The 18,284-nt window shown below is 33.3% G+C and overlaps 2 protein-coding genes across 5 annotated transcripts in view; one reads left to right on the top strand and one right to left on the bottom strand.

Moving 5' to 3' along the window:
* On the top strand, positions 1–10,884 carry LOC128191218 (folylpolyglutamate synthase, mitochondrial-like). Of its 3 annotated transcripts, XM_052863311.1 has the most exons (14): positions 1–250; positions 495–512; positions 4,063–4,194; positions 4,365–4,483; positions 4,584–4,698; positions 4,823–5,065; positions 6,923–7,000; positions 7,370–7,613; positions 7,727–7,824; positions 8,058–8,110; positions 8,229–8,304; positions 8,424–8,487; positions 9,472–9,489; positions 10,445–10,884. In XM_052863311.1, the coding sequence occupies exons 1-14, from the start codon at positions 182–184 to the stop codon at positions 10,861–10,863; spliced, it is 1,746 nt and encodes a 581-aa protein (XP_052719271.1). In that variant the 5' UTR covers positions 1–181; the 3' UTR covers positions 10,864–10,884. The 3 variants fall into 3 exon arrangements, with proteins under 3 accessions (XP_052719271.1, XP_052719273.1, XP_052719272.1); XM_052863313.1 differs by lacking the exon at positions 495–512 and having other exon boundaries at positions 3–250; XM_052863312.1 differs by lacking the exon at positions 9,472–9,489 and having other exon boundaries at positions 7–250.
* Positions 10,885–18,284, bottom strand: part of LOC128191217 (protein SCAI-like) — a 19,144-nt gene continuing 11,744 nt past the window's right edge. Inside the window, exons 7-17 of one of the 2 annotated variants that reach the window (XM_052863309.1) lie at positions 17,917–18,015; positions 17,674–17,826; positions 17,069–17,191; positions 15,256–15,282; positions 14,547–14,727; positions 14,185–14,281; positions 13,992–14,073; positions 13,600–13,672; positions 13,205–13,378; positions 12,885–12,985; positions 10,885–12,698 (exon numbers count right to left, since the gene is read on the bottom strand). In XM_052863309.1, coding sequence (XP_052719269.1) covers positions 12,540–12,698; positions 12,885–12,985; positions 13,205–13,378; positions 13,600–13,672; positions 13,992–14,073; positions 14,185–14,281; positions 14,547–14,727; positions 15,256–15,282; positions 17,069–17,191; positions 17,674–17,826; positions 17,917–18,015 — 1,269 coding nt within the window. In that variant the 3' untranslated portion in view covers positions 10,885–12,539. The remainder of the gene's footprint in view (positions 12,699–12,884; positions 12,986–13,204; positions 13,379–13,599; positions 13,673–13,991; positions 14,074–14,184; positions 14,282–14,546; positions 14,728–15,255; positions 15,283–17,068; positions 17,192–17,673; positions 17,827–17,916; positions 18,016–18,284) is intronic. The other variant, XM_052863310.1, reaches the window with a different exon arrangement.

An 18,284-nucleotide genomic window follows, 5' to 3' on the forward strand; every position in this document is an offset into this window, starting at 1 on the left:
TTGCCTTTTAGAATATTTATGATTTGTTTCATGCAGAACTATTTTGATTTTGTTAAGTTTAAGATTCTGATAAATAACATGACCTAGCTCTGTATGAAGAAAGGTATATAAGCTTCACCGTTGTTAGTCTTCTTTCACTTGCTCATGGAAGGAACGCGTGATCAGTGTATTAAATGTAAACATGACAACAAAATTTTTACGAACACTGTCATCAGTGGCGTCTTCAGCTGAAATCAACAAAAAATATGAGGTAGGAATATATTATCATGTTCTTAAAAATTATTCTTGGCTTGAGATTTTCTTATAATAATACTTTTTTGATCATTAATTGGTTACAAATATCAGCAATACAAAGAAAATTATGTGGACCCATTTCAAAGTGTTCATATAATGACATTTGTTTGTACTGATAATAGCTGGCGAACTCATTTCTAAATCATAGCATTATACAATCTTTGTTTATCTCATTGATCTCCATAAATAATCGCCCACAGGTGTGGAGAAGGACCCAGGTATGTATATTCCATGCCTGTTGGTGAACAGAATATACATTCCATTGCTCCACATTCTGCAGCATTTGATACATTTTATTTAAAAAATATATATCATGAATACTTAAAATGACTGTCAATTTCTAAAATTCAGTCTAACAGTTAGGATGCTGAAATTGATGTATGATTTTGACATCAAATCGTAGGATGATGAAATTGTTAAGACCAAGTTTTGAATTTATTATTACTTAATTATATTGATACTGCTTATTCCATTTTCTTGAATGTAAAATTTTCTGATATACCAGAAAATATTTAAGTTCATTTTCTTAATTATGTTTTAAAACAGAAATATGGTATAGAGGAGTGCTGTCTGGATTTTCATAAGCTAATATGTATCATCAGCATGTAAAACTGTTGATGGTGTATGATTAAATGATGAGCTATAACAGAATGTGAAATGGAAGTATTAATTTAATATTTCAACTTGCAGTACTAACCTGGTCAAATGGAATGCTAGAGTGGCTCTTTGTGATTTCAATTTTGTTTTGCATTGTATATAAAGACTAGCAAAAATCTTCAGTCATCCACATGGGCTTGTAACATATACATTGTAAATATTATGGTTATATATTTATGCCATCCCCTAAACTAATGCATGTACATACATGGGGTTTATTTTCAATTGACTAGTGTTAATTGTTTCTTTGAAAAAAGATACCCTCCATCCTTTTAGTAAAAAAAAAAATCAGTTAAATCATTCAGTGATAAAAAGGGTTGTATAAAAATAAATCAACAAACAGGTATTGAAGTGTGTTACAGGGCCCCTGTGCATGTATCAGAAAATTGTTGATCCTCTCTGCCAAACCATATAGCTGCAGGACTGTACCTCCCGGTCTGGAAAAAATTCGGATGGACGACCTGGGAGCTACAGTGCCTTCCATAGTAAATAACTGCCATTTACTGCGCACAAAAAAATGCGCTAGTTTTGGACCGATTAATCTCATTTACGATCACATTCTGTACAAATATTTGATCCCAAAAAACTCCTCGGACATTTTACTACAGATATCGTCACTTCACTTGCCTCTGATAATCTTTTAAACACCATCAGCAGCTCTGTAAATTAAAGTGGTGCAAGTTTGTTTAGATTCAAAAATGGTAACTCTAGATCTCGATCTCGATCTCGATGTAAATTAACATACTTCATTTTCCGAGATCGGTTATCATTTTTAAGAGAAAGTCTGAGGCAAGTAAAGTGACGATATCAGTAGTAAATTGGCTGAAGAATTTAATGGTTCTAATTCTTTTTACAGAATTTGTGTGAAAATAAGGTTAATAAGTCCAAAACTAGCACAATTTTTTGTGCGCTGTAAATTACAGATTTTTCCTATGGTAGGCACTGTAGCTCCCAAGTCGTCCATCCGAATTTTTTTAGACCGGGAGCTACAGTCCTGCAGCTACCAAAGCATATAGCTCATTGATTAATAATAATCCTTACTAACAATGTCTTGTCAAACAATGCACGTATGTATTTACTCAATTTGAAGGCATGTACTTTGTATTGTATGTTAGATAGATGCAATTTGCTTGATCTGAATTATAAGCTTTTTTTGTCACTGAACGATTTACATGTACTGTATATTTCCTAAGACATCTGATATAAAGATATGGAATATTATTTTAAGAATGAATATCAATGGATGACACAATATACCTTGAAATAATTGTACCTGTATTTATGTATGGGTGTATATGGATGATTGATCTTTTGTTAAAAAACATCAGGATAACTATTGTTTTATTCATTGCAATTAAAGTGCATACATTACATTCTTTATGAAAGTAGTCATATGATGTACATTTTACATATTTACAGTGTTTTGTGTTGAAGTAATCAGTGTTGTCATCCTATGTGCAGAATGCAATATTTATTTATTTTTATTTTTTAAGCTATGTTTTATTCACTGTAAATTATACTAGGTGGCAGTATCTCATAATTTAAAAAAAAAATCAACTACAGCTTTGTTACAAGATTAGTTGCACTTTAAAAAATATTTGGCATGTCTGGTGATAAGAAAAATTAGTTATTTTCATTTTCCTGCATAATTGAGAATCCTTATAATTTTTGATAAAAATATTTTTTGAGGCTTTATTTATTCTGATTACCGGTATTATATCTTTGAAGTTTTTATTCCAATTATCTTCTGTATTTGGAAATTTGTAATTTGATATTTAAACAGGTTTAATTAGAATACTTTAATTCTTTATTCATTCTTACAATGGCTTTTCCATTAAAGTTGTGTTTATGAAGGAATAATGAAAGAAAAAATCTTCAAAACCTTATTCCCCCCCCCCCCCTTTTTTTTAGCTCACCTGAGCTGAAAGCTCAAGTGAGCTTTTCTGATCACAATTTTTCCGCTGTCTGTTGTCGTTGGCGTTGTTGTAAACTTTTCACATTTTCTTCTTCTTCTCCAGAACCACTGGGCAGATTTCAGCCAAACTTGGCACAAAAGATTACTGGGTGAAAGGGATTCAAATTTATTCAAATTGGAGTGGAAGCATCCTCAGATAGTGTAGATTCAAAGTTCAATTCATAGTCCCAAGGGGTAGGGTGGGGCCACAATAGGGGGATATAGTCTTACACATGAATATATAGAGACAATTTTTTAAAATCTTCTTAAAAACTATTAGGCCAGGAAAGCTCAAATTTGAGTGGAGGCATCCTCAGATAGTGTAGATTCATGTTTGTTCAAATCATGGTCCCCGGGGGTAGGGTGGGGCCACAATGGGGGGATCAAGTTTTACATGGGAATATATAGAAAAAATCTTTAAAAATTTTCTTCTCAAACACTATAAGACCAGAAAAGCTCAAATTGGAGTGGAAGCATCCTAAGATAGTGTAGATTCAAGTTTGTTTAAATCATTGTCCATGTGGGAAGGACGGGCCACAATGGGGGATAAATTTTAACATAAGAATATATAGAGAAAATCTTTAAAATTCTTCTTCTCAAAAATTATTTGGCCAGAAAAGTTCAAATTGGAGTGGAAGCATCCTCAGATTGTGTAGATTCAAGTTTGTTTTAATCATTGTCCCTGGGGGTAGGGTTGGGCCGCAATGGGGGATGAATTTTTTACATAGGAATATATAGAGAAAATCTTTAAAAATATTCTTGGAAAGTTTTCAGTCCAAAAAGCAGTAAATTGTGTGAAATCATGAGTCGTTCAAAATAAAATTTGATCAAACCAGGATATCCCAGAGAAAAGTAGGGCCATAAAGTTGGGGGGGGGGGGGGGGTTATATAGGAATGAAGAAAAATCTTTTTACAGGTACAGCAACAAAAGGGGCTTGATATTTACAAAAAAAAATATGGATAAAAATTGGCAGATTTTTAAAAAATTTAGAGCAAGATCTACTGTACTTAATTGTCGAGATATTTTGATTTTGATACTGTAATGCATATTTGATCAGAGTTAAGGCAATTGTTGCTTAAGTGAGCGATGTGATCCCTAGGCCACTTGTTTATAAATGAAAAAAAACCAAAACCTAAATCATTTTCTTTCTCATTAGGAAGCAGTCACAAAGTTGAATACCCTTCAGAGTAATGCTCAGACTCTGGAGAAAATACGTAAACAAGGAGGCAAGCGGTCTGAACAAAACGTCCCAAACATGATCAAGTTTGCTGAACGAGTCGGAATATCAGTATGTGTAATAAAATGAAAAATAAAAATGGTACAGAAAACAGTGAATATTGATACACTTTAAATCATATTTGTCTTTTTGTATGCTTTGTTTTAAACATTGAATATAAATCCATTAGAGGTGTGTCTTTTGATTGAAATCCTCGTTGATGTAACTTTGTCATATTTTAGTTAGATGATGTGGACAAGCTCTCTATTATACATGTGAGTGGGACCAAAGGAAAGGGATCTACGTGTGCATTCTGTGAAAGTATATTGAGACACCAAGGTTACAAAACAGGATTCTTCAGGTACCCTAATTATAGCAGTGTCTTATTTAATAGAGACTTAATAAAGTTTTAGGAAGAAGTTTAAAAAATTTATTCTGCCATGGATTATTTTCTGTTGCAGTTCACCACATCTAGTTGAGGTCAGAGAACGCTTTAGGATTGACGGAATTCCAATTTCAAGAGAAAAGTTTACAAACTATTTCTGGGATGTGTTGGGAAAACTGGAGAAAACGAAGGTAAAGTTTTCAACATAATTTTCATAATTGTTTAATTTCATTAGTATAGTTTAAATGGGTATTTTTTTTATATCGTGTATTAACCTAATTTTTATATCATGTATATACCTCATTGTACAATCAGAAGTCTGCTGAGGATCCCATGCCTGCCTACTTTGCTTTCCTGACTGTGATGTCCCTGCATGTGTTTCTAAAAGAGAAAGTAGATGTTGCCATAATGGAGGTAGGGATCGGAGGACAGTATGATAGCACAAATCTAGTCAGAAAGCCTGTCGTATGCGGAGTGTCCTCCCTTGGTTTAGACCATACATCTATACTTGGAGAAACCATTGACAAAATTGCTTGGCACAAAGCAGGGATATTTAAGGTACTCTATTAATTCATCCTAGACCTAAACCAAATTATGATTACATATCAGTATCTTGAACAAGGGATATCTCGAATACCCCACTTATGTAAAAGTCTGCCGCCGGTCCTGACCATTTTCTCTATATAAATGATTTTAAAAACTCCCAATATCTCGTATACGGTAATCTCAAATACCCAGCTTATGTCAAAGTATTTTGAAAGACTCAATATGCAGTGGATATCACTCATGGGATAAATTTTTGATATTCCACTGTGTTTTCTCGCCAAGGTTCGGGGATAGAAAACACACAACTCGGATAAAAATCATATACCATCGCAAATCATGAGAGATCCTAAATGTATTTTACGAGTAAGAACACACAAGCTAAAATATTTCATCACAGTTGATTATCCGTTTAAGGGTATATATAATGACTTTCTTGAATTAAAATTGGAAAGACACTTCGGATATTGAAAACCCCCAGATACTGTAAAACGAGAAAATATGGCGCACTACAAATTTTAGCGCCTTTGGCGCAACTGCCTCTGAGCGCTAAAATTAATAGTGCGCCAACGATTTTCCATATGTATTAAATTTCTTCAAGTTGCAAAACAATAACGTCAGTCCATTTTTAAGGCTATATAGAAGTGTTCATTTAAATATCAGATGCTGTCGGTTCTGTTTGTTTAAATCATTACACAGGTAAACGGTATGGGTTATCGGGTATAAGTGCCTAAACATGGATTAATAAATTCAGTTTTAATTACTTTTTAATATCTCTCATTAGCACCTTGAAAATTGAGCTTCTCCCCATGCCACTTCATTTAGCGCCTCAAGGTGAAAATGTGATTAAGCGTGGCGATCGTTAACGCTGACAATACATGATTGATCATAGTTTCATTGATCTCAGATTAGTGGATATAAAGATAACAAGACGATACCTATTTTTTGTGTTTTTTAGTGTAAAATAACTGTGAAAAAGATTTTCTCATGGTGATCGAAACTCATGGTAAATGTAGCATTCAATTTCACTTTTAGTTTCGGGACTCTTCTAGTGTTATCCAAGTCGACACGTTAAATTCAAAGTCCGATAACTCAAATTTGTTTACCAAAAAAAATTACACATCATCACCAATAAATGTGGTTTTCATATCTATTTACTGACAATTTACACAAAAGTAAGTGTATTGTTCTCAACGACAGTTTACCGTGCATGCGAAATAGAAATCAAAGTCGTTGTGTTCACGTGCTCGAGTGAACATGGAACTTAATTTTGGGCATGATCGTTTATCAAACAACAACATTTTTTGTATTCTTTTTTAAAGAAAAGATGTATGCGCTAAAATATAATTGCGCTAATGTACTGGCACTTGGGTTTGCGCTAAAATACGTATACGCCAAATTTTCTCGTTTTACAGTATCTCAAAGTTTTGTTGAAGTCCCACCAAGTTCGAGATACCGAGTTTACCTGTATTTGTCTTTGAAAGCAACCTTAACCAAATATCTCCCATGTAAAACAGTCAGTCTCAAATTGTTCTCCACAAATTAATGTATGTTTGAATATTGGATTACCTTATGCAAGTTTTTATGCCCCCCTTCAAAGAAGGGAGGGCATATTGCTTTGCTGCTGTCTGTCGGTCCACCAACAGTTTCCGTTCATTTTCTTTGCAGAGGATAATAATATTTAAATGAAATTTGGTATTTTAGAAAAATTCCAAATATTTGCAGTTTACGTTCATTTTCTTTGTGGATGTTTCCAAGGGAGGGGGGCATAAGTGTTTCACAAACATCTCTTGTTATTATTATGCTAATGACTATATATTGTAATTGACAAGAGATAGTGGTTATTGGTTAATTTTTTCTTGTATTTTACAGCCAGGTGTGCCAGCATTTACATCATTACAGCAGGAAGCTGCTCTCAATGTCCTGCAGAACAGGGCCAAAGAAATTGGGGTATATAAACTAATACCGTTAAATTTAAGATCGTGAACTTTTGTTTCTTTTTATTTAGAATCTGTGATTCTCTCTATAGCCTTAATGTTTAATGTCTTAGATTATAAATATAAAACACAATTTTACTTAAAAAAAAGGTAAAGAAATTAAAACCAAAGAAGTAATGGTAATATGTATCATTGAAGTACATATGGAGACCCTTGTTGTAACAAAAACTCTTTTTAATAGGAACTTTGCACATGGTAATTTTATTCTATCATGGAAAATTGAGGAATGCATTTCTTAGTGTTTGTACAAAGTAACAAGAAGCAGTGATTATTTTCAGCAAATTTTGATTCAGAAATAATTCTATTATATTTTCTTTATTAGTGTCCTTTGACCATTGTTCCTCCACTACCAATGTTGGATTCAAATGGAGATGACATTACTCTGGGTATCTCTGGGACCATGCAGAGACACAATGCAGCCCTAGCTGTACAGTTGTGTAAGGTGTGGACGGACAGTCAACAGAAAGACCAATCACAGCAAGAAGCTCCCTCTGAAGATGACAACAATCACCAATTCATCCTAAACCACACAGAAGTCAAAACCCTACCCACTGCTGTCACAGAAGGTTTGTTTGCCTCTAGTTTGGCAGAAGATGGTGTGTTATTGAGTATTTTCCCCCTCAGTGAGAGCTTTTCAAATTTGAGTAAGTCTGATAAAAAATCTTACACATACTTCTAGGCTTGAGGCAGTGTAGATGGGACGGCAGGGATCAGAGAATACACAAAACTGGAGTCTCATATTACCTCGACGGAGCTCATACATTAGAGAGTGTTCAGGTGTGCAATGAACTGTCAATAAAAATGAATCCTGTTTTAACTCTATTCCCCCTGTAGCATTTTACCCTTTACTGTGTTGTGTCTTCCAGTTGTTCAATTGGCTTTGAGTGAGAGTAAATAATTTTAACAAAACTTCTAAAGATTGCATGGCTGTTAGTGTCAAACTTGTTTGATAAATCAGAGTAAAACGAAAATAGTTGTTTAAGGTTTTATATATTCATATATCATTCTAGCAATGCATAGAGTGGTTCAAGACGTCTTCTGCAGAGGAGTCAAAACAAATCAGGTGATCACAGAATTTCACAATTTTAATTTTGTTATGTACCATACCCTTGCATTTTGATATCGCTTAATTACAAAAATGAAGATATTGAATAATCAAGGAAAGAGTTTGTTTATTTCAGTGGTCGGGTGATTCGGATTCTCCTCTTTAACTCCACAGGAGATAGAGAAGCTAATGTGCTTATAGAACCACTGGTGGTGAGTTACGAGCAAGCTTGTACATAATAGATTATTTTGACGAATAAAGGTGGAAGGAACTTATCGTCTTGTCAAATCAAAGCATGGCATTATAAAAAAATGTATAAATTTTTTTTCAGGATTGTGGTTTTGATGCTGCTGTATTTTGTCCAAACATTTTATTCTCAACCTCAAATACAGTTGGTAAGTTTATGTCAAGCAATTATAGATGTCCTTGTAATTGCTTGTTAGTTCCTTAGTACACTAACTGCTATGCTCTAACAATGCATCAATTTCGTTTTCTGTTGTATTTGTTCAACTTCCTTGGTTATTGACTTCCAAGAATTGAAATGTATTTTCAATCAATATGATACTTGCTTATACAAAATAATACAGCAAAACTCGGTTATAACGAAGTCACTGGGACCTAAGAAATTACTTCGCTATATCCGTAATTTGTTATAACAGTATAATACATTAAATTTACATAGCTGGGGATCCAAGATGACTTCGCTATATCCGTGAATTCGCAATATCCGTGTTCGTACTAAACAAGTTTTACTGTACATGTAATGCACTAAGTGTAAGCAGTTTACTTTCAACTAGGGTCAATGATCTTAGATATCTATATATGTCATTCAAGATTTTGGGAACGTTGAAAAAGTTTGATACAGCCATGTTATAATTATTGATGTGTTTATAGAACCAAATTCATTTCATAACAAATTCACTATATACTAGAGGGAAAAATTTACATACAATGAAAATAGGAAACCAACCATTGGCCAGAGTAGATTTGACAATTTTAACTGTATGCACTGTGCAAGTACATGTACCCTGATATACCTGATAGTGTAAATTCAAGTTGAAATTGGGATCTCCTTGACAAATACCAATAAAGCAAGAAGAGGGGTGAAGTAACAATGGGAGTTAATTTTACAGCAGTATTCTTTATCCAAGTATGTCCATCAAATGTTATATGTGTTGGTGTCTGTTTTTTTTTTTCATGTATAACATGCTCCACAAATGCATGATTTAAATGCTTACTTTTGTATTTTAATTTCTGCATTTAAGAGTTTTGTTTCATTTATTGCGTTTTAAGTCATTAGTTTTTTTTTCTCGTTTACTAACCCATTATGTTTGGTCTGCTCTGTCTGCTTTTTGAGTTTTATATTTTGCTTTCTGTAGCATGTACCCCGAAAAAAGGTAAGTCTATATACCCTTGCATGCCACCATGTAAACACACCTTCTCAAGTCTGGTACTTGTTTCTTCTGGTGTCTTATGGGGCTAGAAGATATGCAAATTTTACTCATGTTATATATCAGTAAGACTCTCTGTCACCTAACTGTCTTTGCTTGAATTATTAAGAATATAAATGTATATATACAGTGATATCAGTGAAATCCAATTCATACAAATCTATAAAGCAGGAAATCCACCTCCAAGCATAGCTTACATACAAAAAAAAATTGGTCTAGTACAAGTTCCTTTATTATACCCCATGCAACAGAGTTGTGAAGGGTATAAAGTTTTTGACCAGTCCGTCTGTCTGTCAGTCCTATTATTTTGTAAGGCAACTCCTCTTAAATGACAGCACGGAATTGCATAAAACTCTGTAGGTATTTAGGATACAGTATGTAGATATGCATATTACCACAATATTTAGATTCCATTATTTCTCTTAGAATTTGGTCTTTTGAACTTGGAATTTGTTTATTTGTTAAAGACAAAGGAATATATTTTATGCATATTTTTGAGGAAGTTTTTAGCTGATTTTTTTGGCAAGTTATGCCCTTTATCAAATCATTTTGTGTATTTAATGCAACTTTAGCCATTTACCGGTATTATGCTTATTGTCAAGTAATGAAGGAGCGTGGTCATATGAACTTGATCACTTTTTCTTTCATTTTTAAATATAATTCCCCGTGAGCTTCACAAACCTGCTTGTTTTGTCACACAGAAAAAAATCAACTGTGGAGCTATTACAGTAAAGCCTGTTTATCTTGCCCTCTTAGTTTTTCAACAAGTCAATTTTAAAAAAAAAAGCTTCATTAGTTTTGATGAACTTTGTGTAAATCAAGAGCAAGCATAAATTTTCATGATTAAAACTGTTGGTGAACAAGATATACGAGGATATTGTAGCAAGAATTAATTTTGTAGATGCTACAAATCTAACAGTCACAAAAGAAAGCCAGCTGAATAGAGTCCTCGCCAACATGTTGTTGTTCGAGCGGCTTGCTGTCAAAAAACTACAGCAACAGAAGCATGAGAAGGAATCAACACAGACAGACACTAGTTGTAGTGCTGCCAAAAAATCCAAGTTAGACAATGACTCCCTAGAAAACGGAGACAACTCCCAACACACAGTGTGTATGATTGAGGATTCTGTGATAACAAAAGATTTTCCCTGTATCTCATCAGCATTAACCTGGGCTACTCAGGGGAGAGAACCAAATACCTCATTACAGTCTTTTACTGAAGTCCCATCCAAACTCAGAAATGCAGAACACATTCAGATTTTGGTGACTGGTAGTATTCATCTAGTAGGGGGTGTAATTGGACTTATTGGATCAGAATAAATTTTTTAAAGATACACAAAAGACTTTTGTTTTTTTGTTTATTATAAAGAAAATATCAAAACAATAAATAATAAATAATAACAAAACACTATTTTTTGTAGAGACAATGGGAAATATGCATTTGATATACAGTGTTAAATCTGTTATTTTCCGGAAAAAAAGTGCTCATTTTATTGAATATGTGAAAAAACAATTTCTCTTCTACCAGTTCTTATGTAACGTTTTGATATTTCAGTTCAAAAAAATTAACAGTTGTGAAAAAATTCAGTAGAATATCAATACTTGGAATGTGAATAATGCAAGAACGTACAATTTATAATACATGTACCATTAAATATGAAAAGTGCAGTTGTAAATGTATGTGACAACTAATGGCAAGCTATCAGCAGTTGTACAATGCATGCAGAAGTTATCCAGCAACATAACGGTCACAAGAAATGACATTCACAAATCAAAATACTGGTAAAAGTGAAGGATTTCATAATATTTAGGAATATTTTTACTGTAATTGCAGAATTTTGATGGAATTATATACCAATGCACTACACATATAATCTTTGAAGAATACTTATGGCGAATACTTCTCCCAGTTTTCAACAGAATAACGTGCAGTTGTTTAGAGTGAAGATTCCCAACATGAATAATTTGGCAAGAAAATTAAACGTGTAAAAAAAATAAAATCAGAAAAAATAAACACAAATAAAACTTATGAAAACATAAAGCACCAAATATATACATATTACAAAGCTATGCCACAAAATAAAATTTATATAAGTACAACTTAAATTTAAAAACTCAATCAAAATTTAATTATGACGATAACTACCTCATACTTTACCAAAACAAGATTGCATAAAAAAGGATTTCTGCAATTTTGCTTCACATTCAACCACATTCATTAAACATTTAAATCTGGATTTCATTGTCAATTTTTTTCATCTTGGTCCTCAATTGTCAAGTTGATTAGAAATACAGTATTTCTTTGTGGTGTCATTAATTAATATTAATATAACACTGGAATGCTGATCTAACTTACATGTGTAATAATTGGACAAATTATGATAATGCGTAGAACATACATATACTTCAAGTGTGTCAAGTCACAGTGATTCTCAGTGCAGAATAAGTAAGGGATTTCAAATGTTCACAATCAAGATAAACGCATCCTACGCATGAAAAGTACAGAGACCTGCTGTTATTAGAGTGTCTGTTGTGCAGTTGATTGGAAGGCATAAAATGGCTATATTTACAACCTTTTCTACAATGTCAATGTAAATGGTTGATTCACTAATTATTACTTTCAACATGGAACACTTTGGACACATCACAAATTGAGACTAGTTTACAAAGATCAACACTCTGTTATCACATGATGCTAAAAGCTGATAGTATCTATATGGATTGTCAAAATGATTTGGTTTAATCAAGCCAATACACAAAAGGATAATACATACGTATTCTAAAACATGCAAAGCCACATCATTTTCAATATAAAGATAAAATATTTCATGAAAATGTAATGCATTGTGCATACAAATTTCAGATAACAGTTCCCTTATTGTATTATTACTATTTAAAGATACACACTCATGTTTAATATGAGGGGAAAAGTACAAACACTTTGAAAAAAGAAAATTCTGAGCAAAATAATGGAAATTCTAGTAACTATTTGAAGGTTATGTTCCTCCATGTAGATCGCCTTCTCCCGGCTCAGCAAACAAAGTTCTGTTGTCCACCACTGTGGATAAATCCAGCACTACTTTATAGAGAGCTGGGTGTTCCAAAATCTCATCCGTGGGAAGCAGCGGTGAACTGGTGGGGTAGAAATTCGGTCCCTGGGGGTAATCAAATTAAAAAGTTGTGTTAATATATATAAAATTAGCAAACCAATGTCATGATGCAGTTAATTTTTAGTGATAAATGAATAATTTACCAAGCAAAAACATTTATATAAACAGTGTCATTGAGTATATTTTTGTTTCACAATTTGAGTATTTGGATATTTTTTAAAAAAGCAATACCTTGAAACCTCTGTGAAGAATCAAGACGATGTAGCAGAAGACAAATCGTAACATAAGCAATCTCAGAAAGTCGTCACCGAAGAACTGGATATACATGTTGTCTAAAAGAGAGGCGGGATCAGTAAGACAGTAAAATCACTCAGGGTCAATCAGACTGCAGGCCGTAAAAGTTTGACAAGCCCACTTTCAATCTTTAATGCTTTAACTTTAATAAAAGGAATACCATTAAGACTTAGTAATGATCAATAGTGAGGTTTTCAGAGTTTTAGGACTTTGAGCAAGCCAAGGAAATAGACTTCATAGTTTTAGACAATGCATACCTAACTTCTTTGATCTGGAGAACAGCTTGGATGCCTCAGCCATGAATTTGTCGATGACTCCAGAGCATTTGTCCCAAAGGTCAACAGGGACTTCGTAAATATTACAGACGTAGCAGAAAGCCATCAGTGGATCATGAAGAAACATGGTGAAGAGATTCCCTCTTCTGTGCTTGTCTATGGAAAAAGTAATCAACCAAAGAGTCAAACAATATACTAAAAGAATCAATTACTGCTCGATTCAAGATAAGAACTCTAATAATTCAAGATATTTTATAACTGTGAACTGTCCCCATTAGTAACAAAAGTACATTTGTTAGATCATGGGGTTTCAGAGTACATATTTTACATGCATTTCCATGTGTATTCAAAGAGAGGTCCTTTGGTGGATAACTGACCTTGCATGGTTGGTGGTGCCCTCTCTGGAGACAATAAACAAACAACAGGCTGTCCAAACAAATTGGGAATGTTCTGGAAAGAATAATTAACAACACAGAATAAAATATTCAACATCTTGCTAAATTCTATTGGTATATTCAGAGAGTAGTTGCCGTTTTGTGTGTGAGTTAAAGAACTGATAATCTTTCTTTGATAAAGCATTACCAGTATGGTAGGTACATGTAAATGCCATTTTAAAAGTGATGATTTCTCATGATGATTCATTTATAATAAGTAAAATTTGACCTGTAAGTGCTACAAAAACTGTTATGTTGCATGCAAGACATATCAATTTTGAAAGCAATTATTTAAGGGCAATTTTTACAAGCATTAAGTTTGATATTTCACAGACCTGGAATGAAGAGCTGTTGTCACTATCAACCACTACAAATAAAGGCTTCCTTGTGTATGGATACAAGTCCCCAGGATGTAAGCTGCAACAGATAATGCATGTAAAGGTCTTGTTATCTATAGGAACAAGGAATCAGTGTTTTAATAAAAAGATGTTTTATTATCTATCTTTGCACTCTGTGGCCTCCACCTACCAGTGGACTTCTTTCAAGTGTCCCAATTTCTTGGTACGCACCACTTCCTCTCCCTCTTTTCTGAAGTTTGTCACTACACCTCCAAGGTCATAGGCGGCTAAAATATTATGTAGGTTACCATAAATAATTTGAAAGAAAAGAAATTTCTCTAGGCCAGATGCTTTGTCTAATAAGAAATCTGCAGCAGCTGCAGTAAAATGTACAGGTACTTCATAATATATTGCATCAAATATTGTAAAATTATTGATAATATCCTGTATTACATGTACATGTACATGTATTACCATTTATATAAGCAAGATCAACAGTTCAGCATTTTGATAATAAATAATGTACATTGTTGATTAATATTTGATACTAACGGTCATCTCCATGTTTCATGCTGCTAGGGCTGCCATCAGCAGAGATGTACAGGAGTATTATGCCGGTGGGTGGGAGCTCTTTAAAACCTGAGGCAAGAAATGTGTTCAGCTGACTGTACGTAGGCTTGTACAGGAGGTACTTGTGCGGGTTTTCTCTTCGATTGTTCCTCTCACCATTCTCCTGCATCAAAATAAAGATGTATTTCTGATCATAAATGATTATCTGTTATTTAAAAGGTCATTATGCACATTAAATAATCTTGTAAGTGATATATTAAGTTAAAGTAAGGCAAAATCAGATTGAGCTCAAAACTGGCAATTTGGCTTTATATGCACTGTGGTTATGGCAAACACATTCACTCCGCATTCCCCAACATTCATAACATGATGAATAAAAATGGAGTACAATTTACAAATGATATCCAGTCATAACTACAAACAAATTTTACAGAAATTATATCAGATATACATAAATAAATCATAGACCTTTAACAGAAAACAATATTACTTCACTAAAGCATACAGGTTACGAAAGCTTAGCAGGAAAAGAAAATGTTTGAGAGCTTTGCAAACTGTTAGTGCATAGACTATGTTAAGAAATACAACAGCTTCCTGGTCAAATCTGTCATAATTTTCAAATTACATCAGGATTCAGATCACGTTAATACAAAAGCTACCACATATCACAGAAATCTCAATATCCAGTTACCTCCTTTTTCATATATGATGGCAACAACTGGAATATAATATGCATATTAAAACCCTATGATCTGAGCTATTTCATTCAAAAAGATTTATAACAAAGAATACTATAAAGTATATAAACTACATTTTGACATTGTTACAGGTGGATGTGTTTTAGATTCAGGGACTTTTTTTATTAATATTTAAACAAGCTAGACATGAAGTGAACTAGAAAACTGACCAGTCAGGAAGGGCCCCGCTATGACAATTAATATAGAGAAGTGAAAAAAACTTTGAATTCCATCCTCTTTATATTAACAATGATGAAAAATAAATGCCCGGCAGAAGATGTAAAGAACTGGAATATATAGGATCTCATGATTTGTAGTTGGATATGATTTTCATCCAACAATTAAAGTGTTTTTTTCTTGAGCCTTAGTGAGGGAATAAAACACACAAGTTGGATAAAAATCATATTATACTACAAATCATATGAGATTCTATTTATCCCATGTTTTATACACCGCAATCAATGTTTATACTGTTTATAAAACTCTACATTATTTTACTTCATTATGCCTAGGCAAATCCCATTGTAAAGTCACAACTGTGGGATATCAAAAAAATATCCAATGAGTTATATCCACGGGATAAAGTGGGTTAACATGGGATGAAATAAAATTTGTTTAAAAAACAAAGAATTGATATCAATGCAATGATACCTAGGCTTTGCCTCTATTCAATAAATTATTATAAATCATTGTGTACGGTATTTTAACCAAAATAAAATATGAATATTATATTTTAAATCCATATTTCAAAGAATGTACACAATACTACACATCATTCAAAATTGACCTTAACTTCAAAACAAAGTTCATTTGCAGACACAAGCAGTGCAGTAATTAATCTTAATGTGACAGATAGAGATAAAGCTTAGGATTTTCTTCCTGTGGAAGGTTAATTAATCCCAAAGGACAAATATTGCTCAGCCTTCCATGTATACAATGGTAACATTCTCAGCAGTTATCTCTCTTTGCCCATTCATTCTCAGCAGTTATCTCTCTTTGCCCATTCTTCTTATGCATAGTTAGGAATCTACCCCACCACCCCAGCTCCAAACCAGAAGACATAGAGAACCAAACTTAGCATCAAAATATGTATTTCTGCCTACTGAACTACCATACCCAATTTGAACTTGATTGGGCAACCATAAAAAAAGTTATCAGAAAAAAAACAGGAAATTTGTGGACGGAAGAGTGACAGACGGACGGACAGAAGGACGGACGGACAGAGTGATTACTATAGGGCACCCACAAATCCTTGCGGGGCCCTAAATAGTCAGCATCTTCAGTTTGAATCTACTATATAGTATATAGAGTTTAAATTAGTCTGGAATGCAATAATTATGCATAGTAAGATATCAAGTTTGTGTTTATTAGAGTATAAGAAGACAGTACACATATTTGTGTGTGCAAAGGTTATGAAAAATAGAACTGTGCACATGCCCTTTAAATAATCACTTTATTAAGAACCTGCAACTTTCACTTCTAAAGGATGTTACTTTATAGTGAGGAACTATGGTACCATTTATTAATGCCTGGTTCAATGATTCAAGCTCTGGAATAACAATTTACATAACAAGGTGTGTTCTTTTTTTGATACATGTACATTATATCAAGTCTATATTTCAAGTCCTAATAGGAGGCGCCAAGAAATTCGTCAAGTCAATCATTTATTCCTATTCTGTTGATTCAATGAAAGGAAATTCAGAAAAGATGTATATTTAAATTTTTTCTGTGGTCTCTGTGGAGTAAACCAGTGGCTTAACTACTCACATAAGGGGGTCTCCCCGGGGCTGGAGAAGCATCATAGATTTGATTGGATAAATCCTCCTGTGGTTCCCTCTCCAATGTCTGTAGCATTCTAAACATGTCTAATGTCAGCTCACTGTATTTCAGCTGTCAATAAGATAAACAATTTGCAGTAAAAACGGTAGTTATCACAACAGTCATATAGTCGGAAACTTTGAAGGGATCATAGAGTAAGGCCATTCCAAGTTTTTTCTTTGTTTATCGTCCACCCAAAACTCAAAAACCTATCTTTCTATCAGGAAAAAAACCCACAAACCTTAGAAAAAAACACAACTTTAAAAGTTCAACAAAATAAAATTTGTTATATATTTTGAAGTATTTTCTTCACTTTGTAACAAAAATAACAAATAATTACTATATGATTGCCATTTTGAATGTTGTTATATTTGATTTCTGATCTGGATTTAAAAATGCGATCCTGAGCCCAACATATGAAAAAGCCATCTGATTTTATGAACAAAAATTGTGTTTTTTTTTTTATTTTTACAGCTCAAAACCAATTTGTCCACAGACGCTAAACGTAGAAAAAACTTGGAATGGCCTAAGCAAGATCCTGTTTCATGTCATACCTGTTCTGATGAGTTTCCTACTATGAGAATTTCTTGTAATCTCAGAATGGCTGGGGTTCCCTTCTCTAGAGGGGGAGTATTTAAGGGGGTCAGTCTATGTGACAGCACAATGGGGGTACCATCATGATCCAACACTCTCACTGTACAGTCGGCCTACAAAGCAAGTCCTCATTAATCATAATGTATTAAGTTAAATTCAACACTATTATATTGTTTCAGACTTGCATCCAATAATATGCTTACATCTTCGAATTCTCGAATTTCTGACAGAACTGTTTTCCATTCATTCTGGTCCTCTGGTTGATAAGTAGAGGTATAATCATCAATCTGTTTGCCAAGATCCTACAAAACAAGCCAAGGTCTCGAAACAACTAATGATATACAGGTTGAAGTAACTTTGAGCTTTAGCCACTAGTTTACACCAAAAGATACATATTTCATATGATTCTAGGTTCATGGTTTATCTCAAGTGTTCTGGCTTACAAGAAGAAAATATTTAATATTCTGCAGTTAAAATGAACATGTATTAGTTCCATATATTAATTTTTTTTCAAAGACAGGCATGTTTTAATCTCTAACCTCTATGATCAATAATTACAATATATACAATA

This window comes from Crassostrea angulata, chromosome 7, assembly GCF_025612915.1.
Source record: "Crassostrea angulata isolate pt1a10 chromosome 7, ASM2561291v2, whole genome shotgun sequence".
Classification (NCBI taxonomy): Eukaryota; Metazoa; Mollusca; class Bivalvia; order Ostreida; family Ostreidae; genus Magallana; species Magallana angulata.

Excerpts from the sequence above, each read along its gene's own strand:
- LOC128191218 (XM_052863311.1), top strand. The coding sequence starts at position 182 with ATGACAACAAAATTTTTACGAACACTGTCATCAGTGGCGTCTTCAGCT. Across the intron at positions 4,484-4,583 it reads TACAAAACAGGATTCTTCAG|TTCACCACATCTAGTTGAGG; the intron begins GTACCCTAATTA and ends TTTCTGTTGCAG. Across the intron at positions 7,001-7,369 it reads ACAGGGCCAAAGAAATTGGG|TGTCCTTTGACCATTGTTCC; the intron begins GTATATAAACTA and ends TTTCTTTATTAG.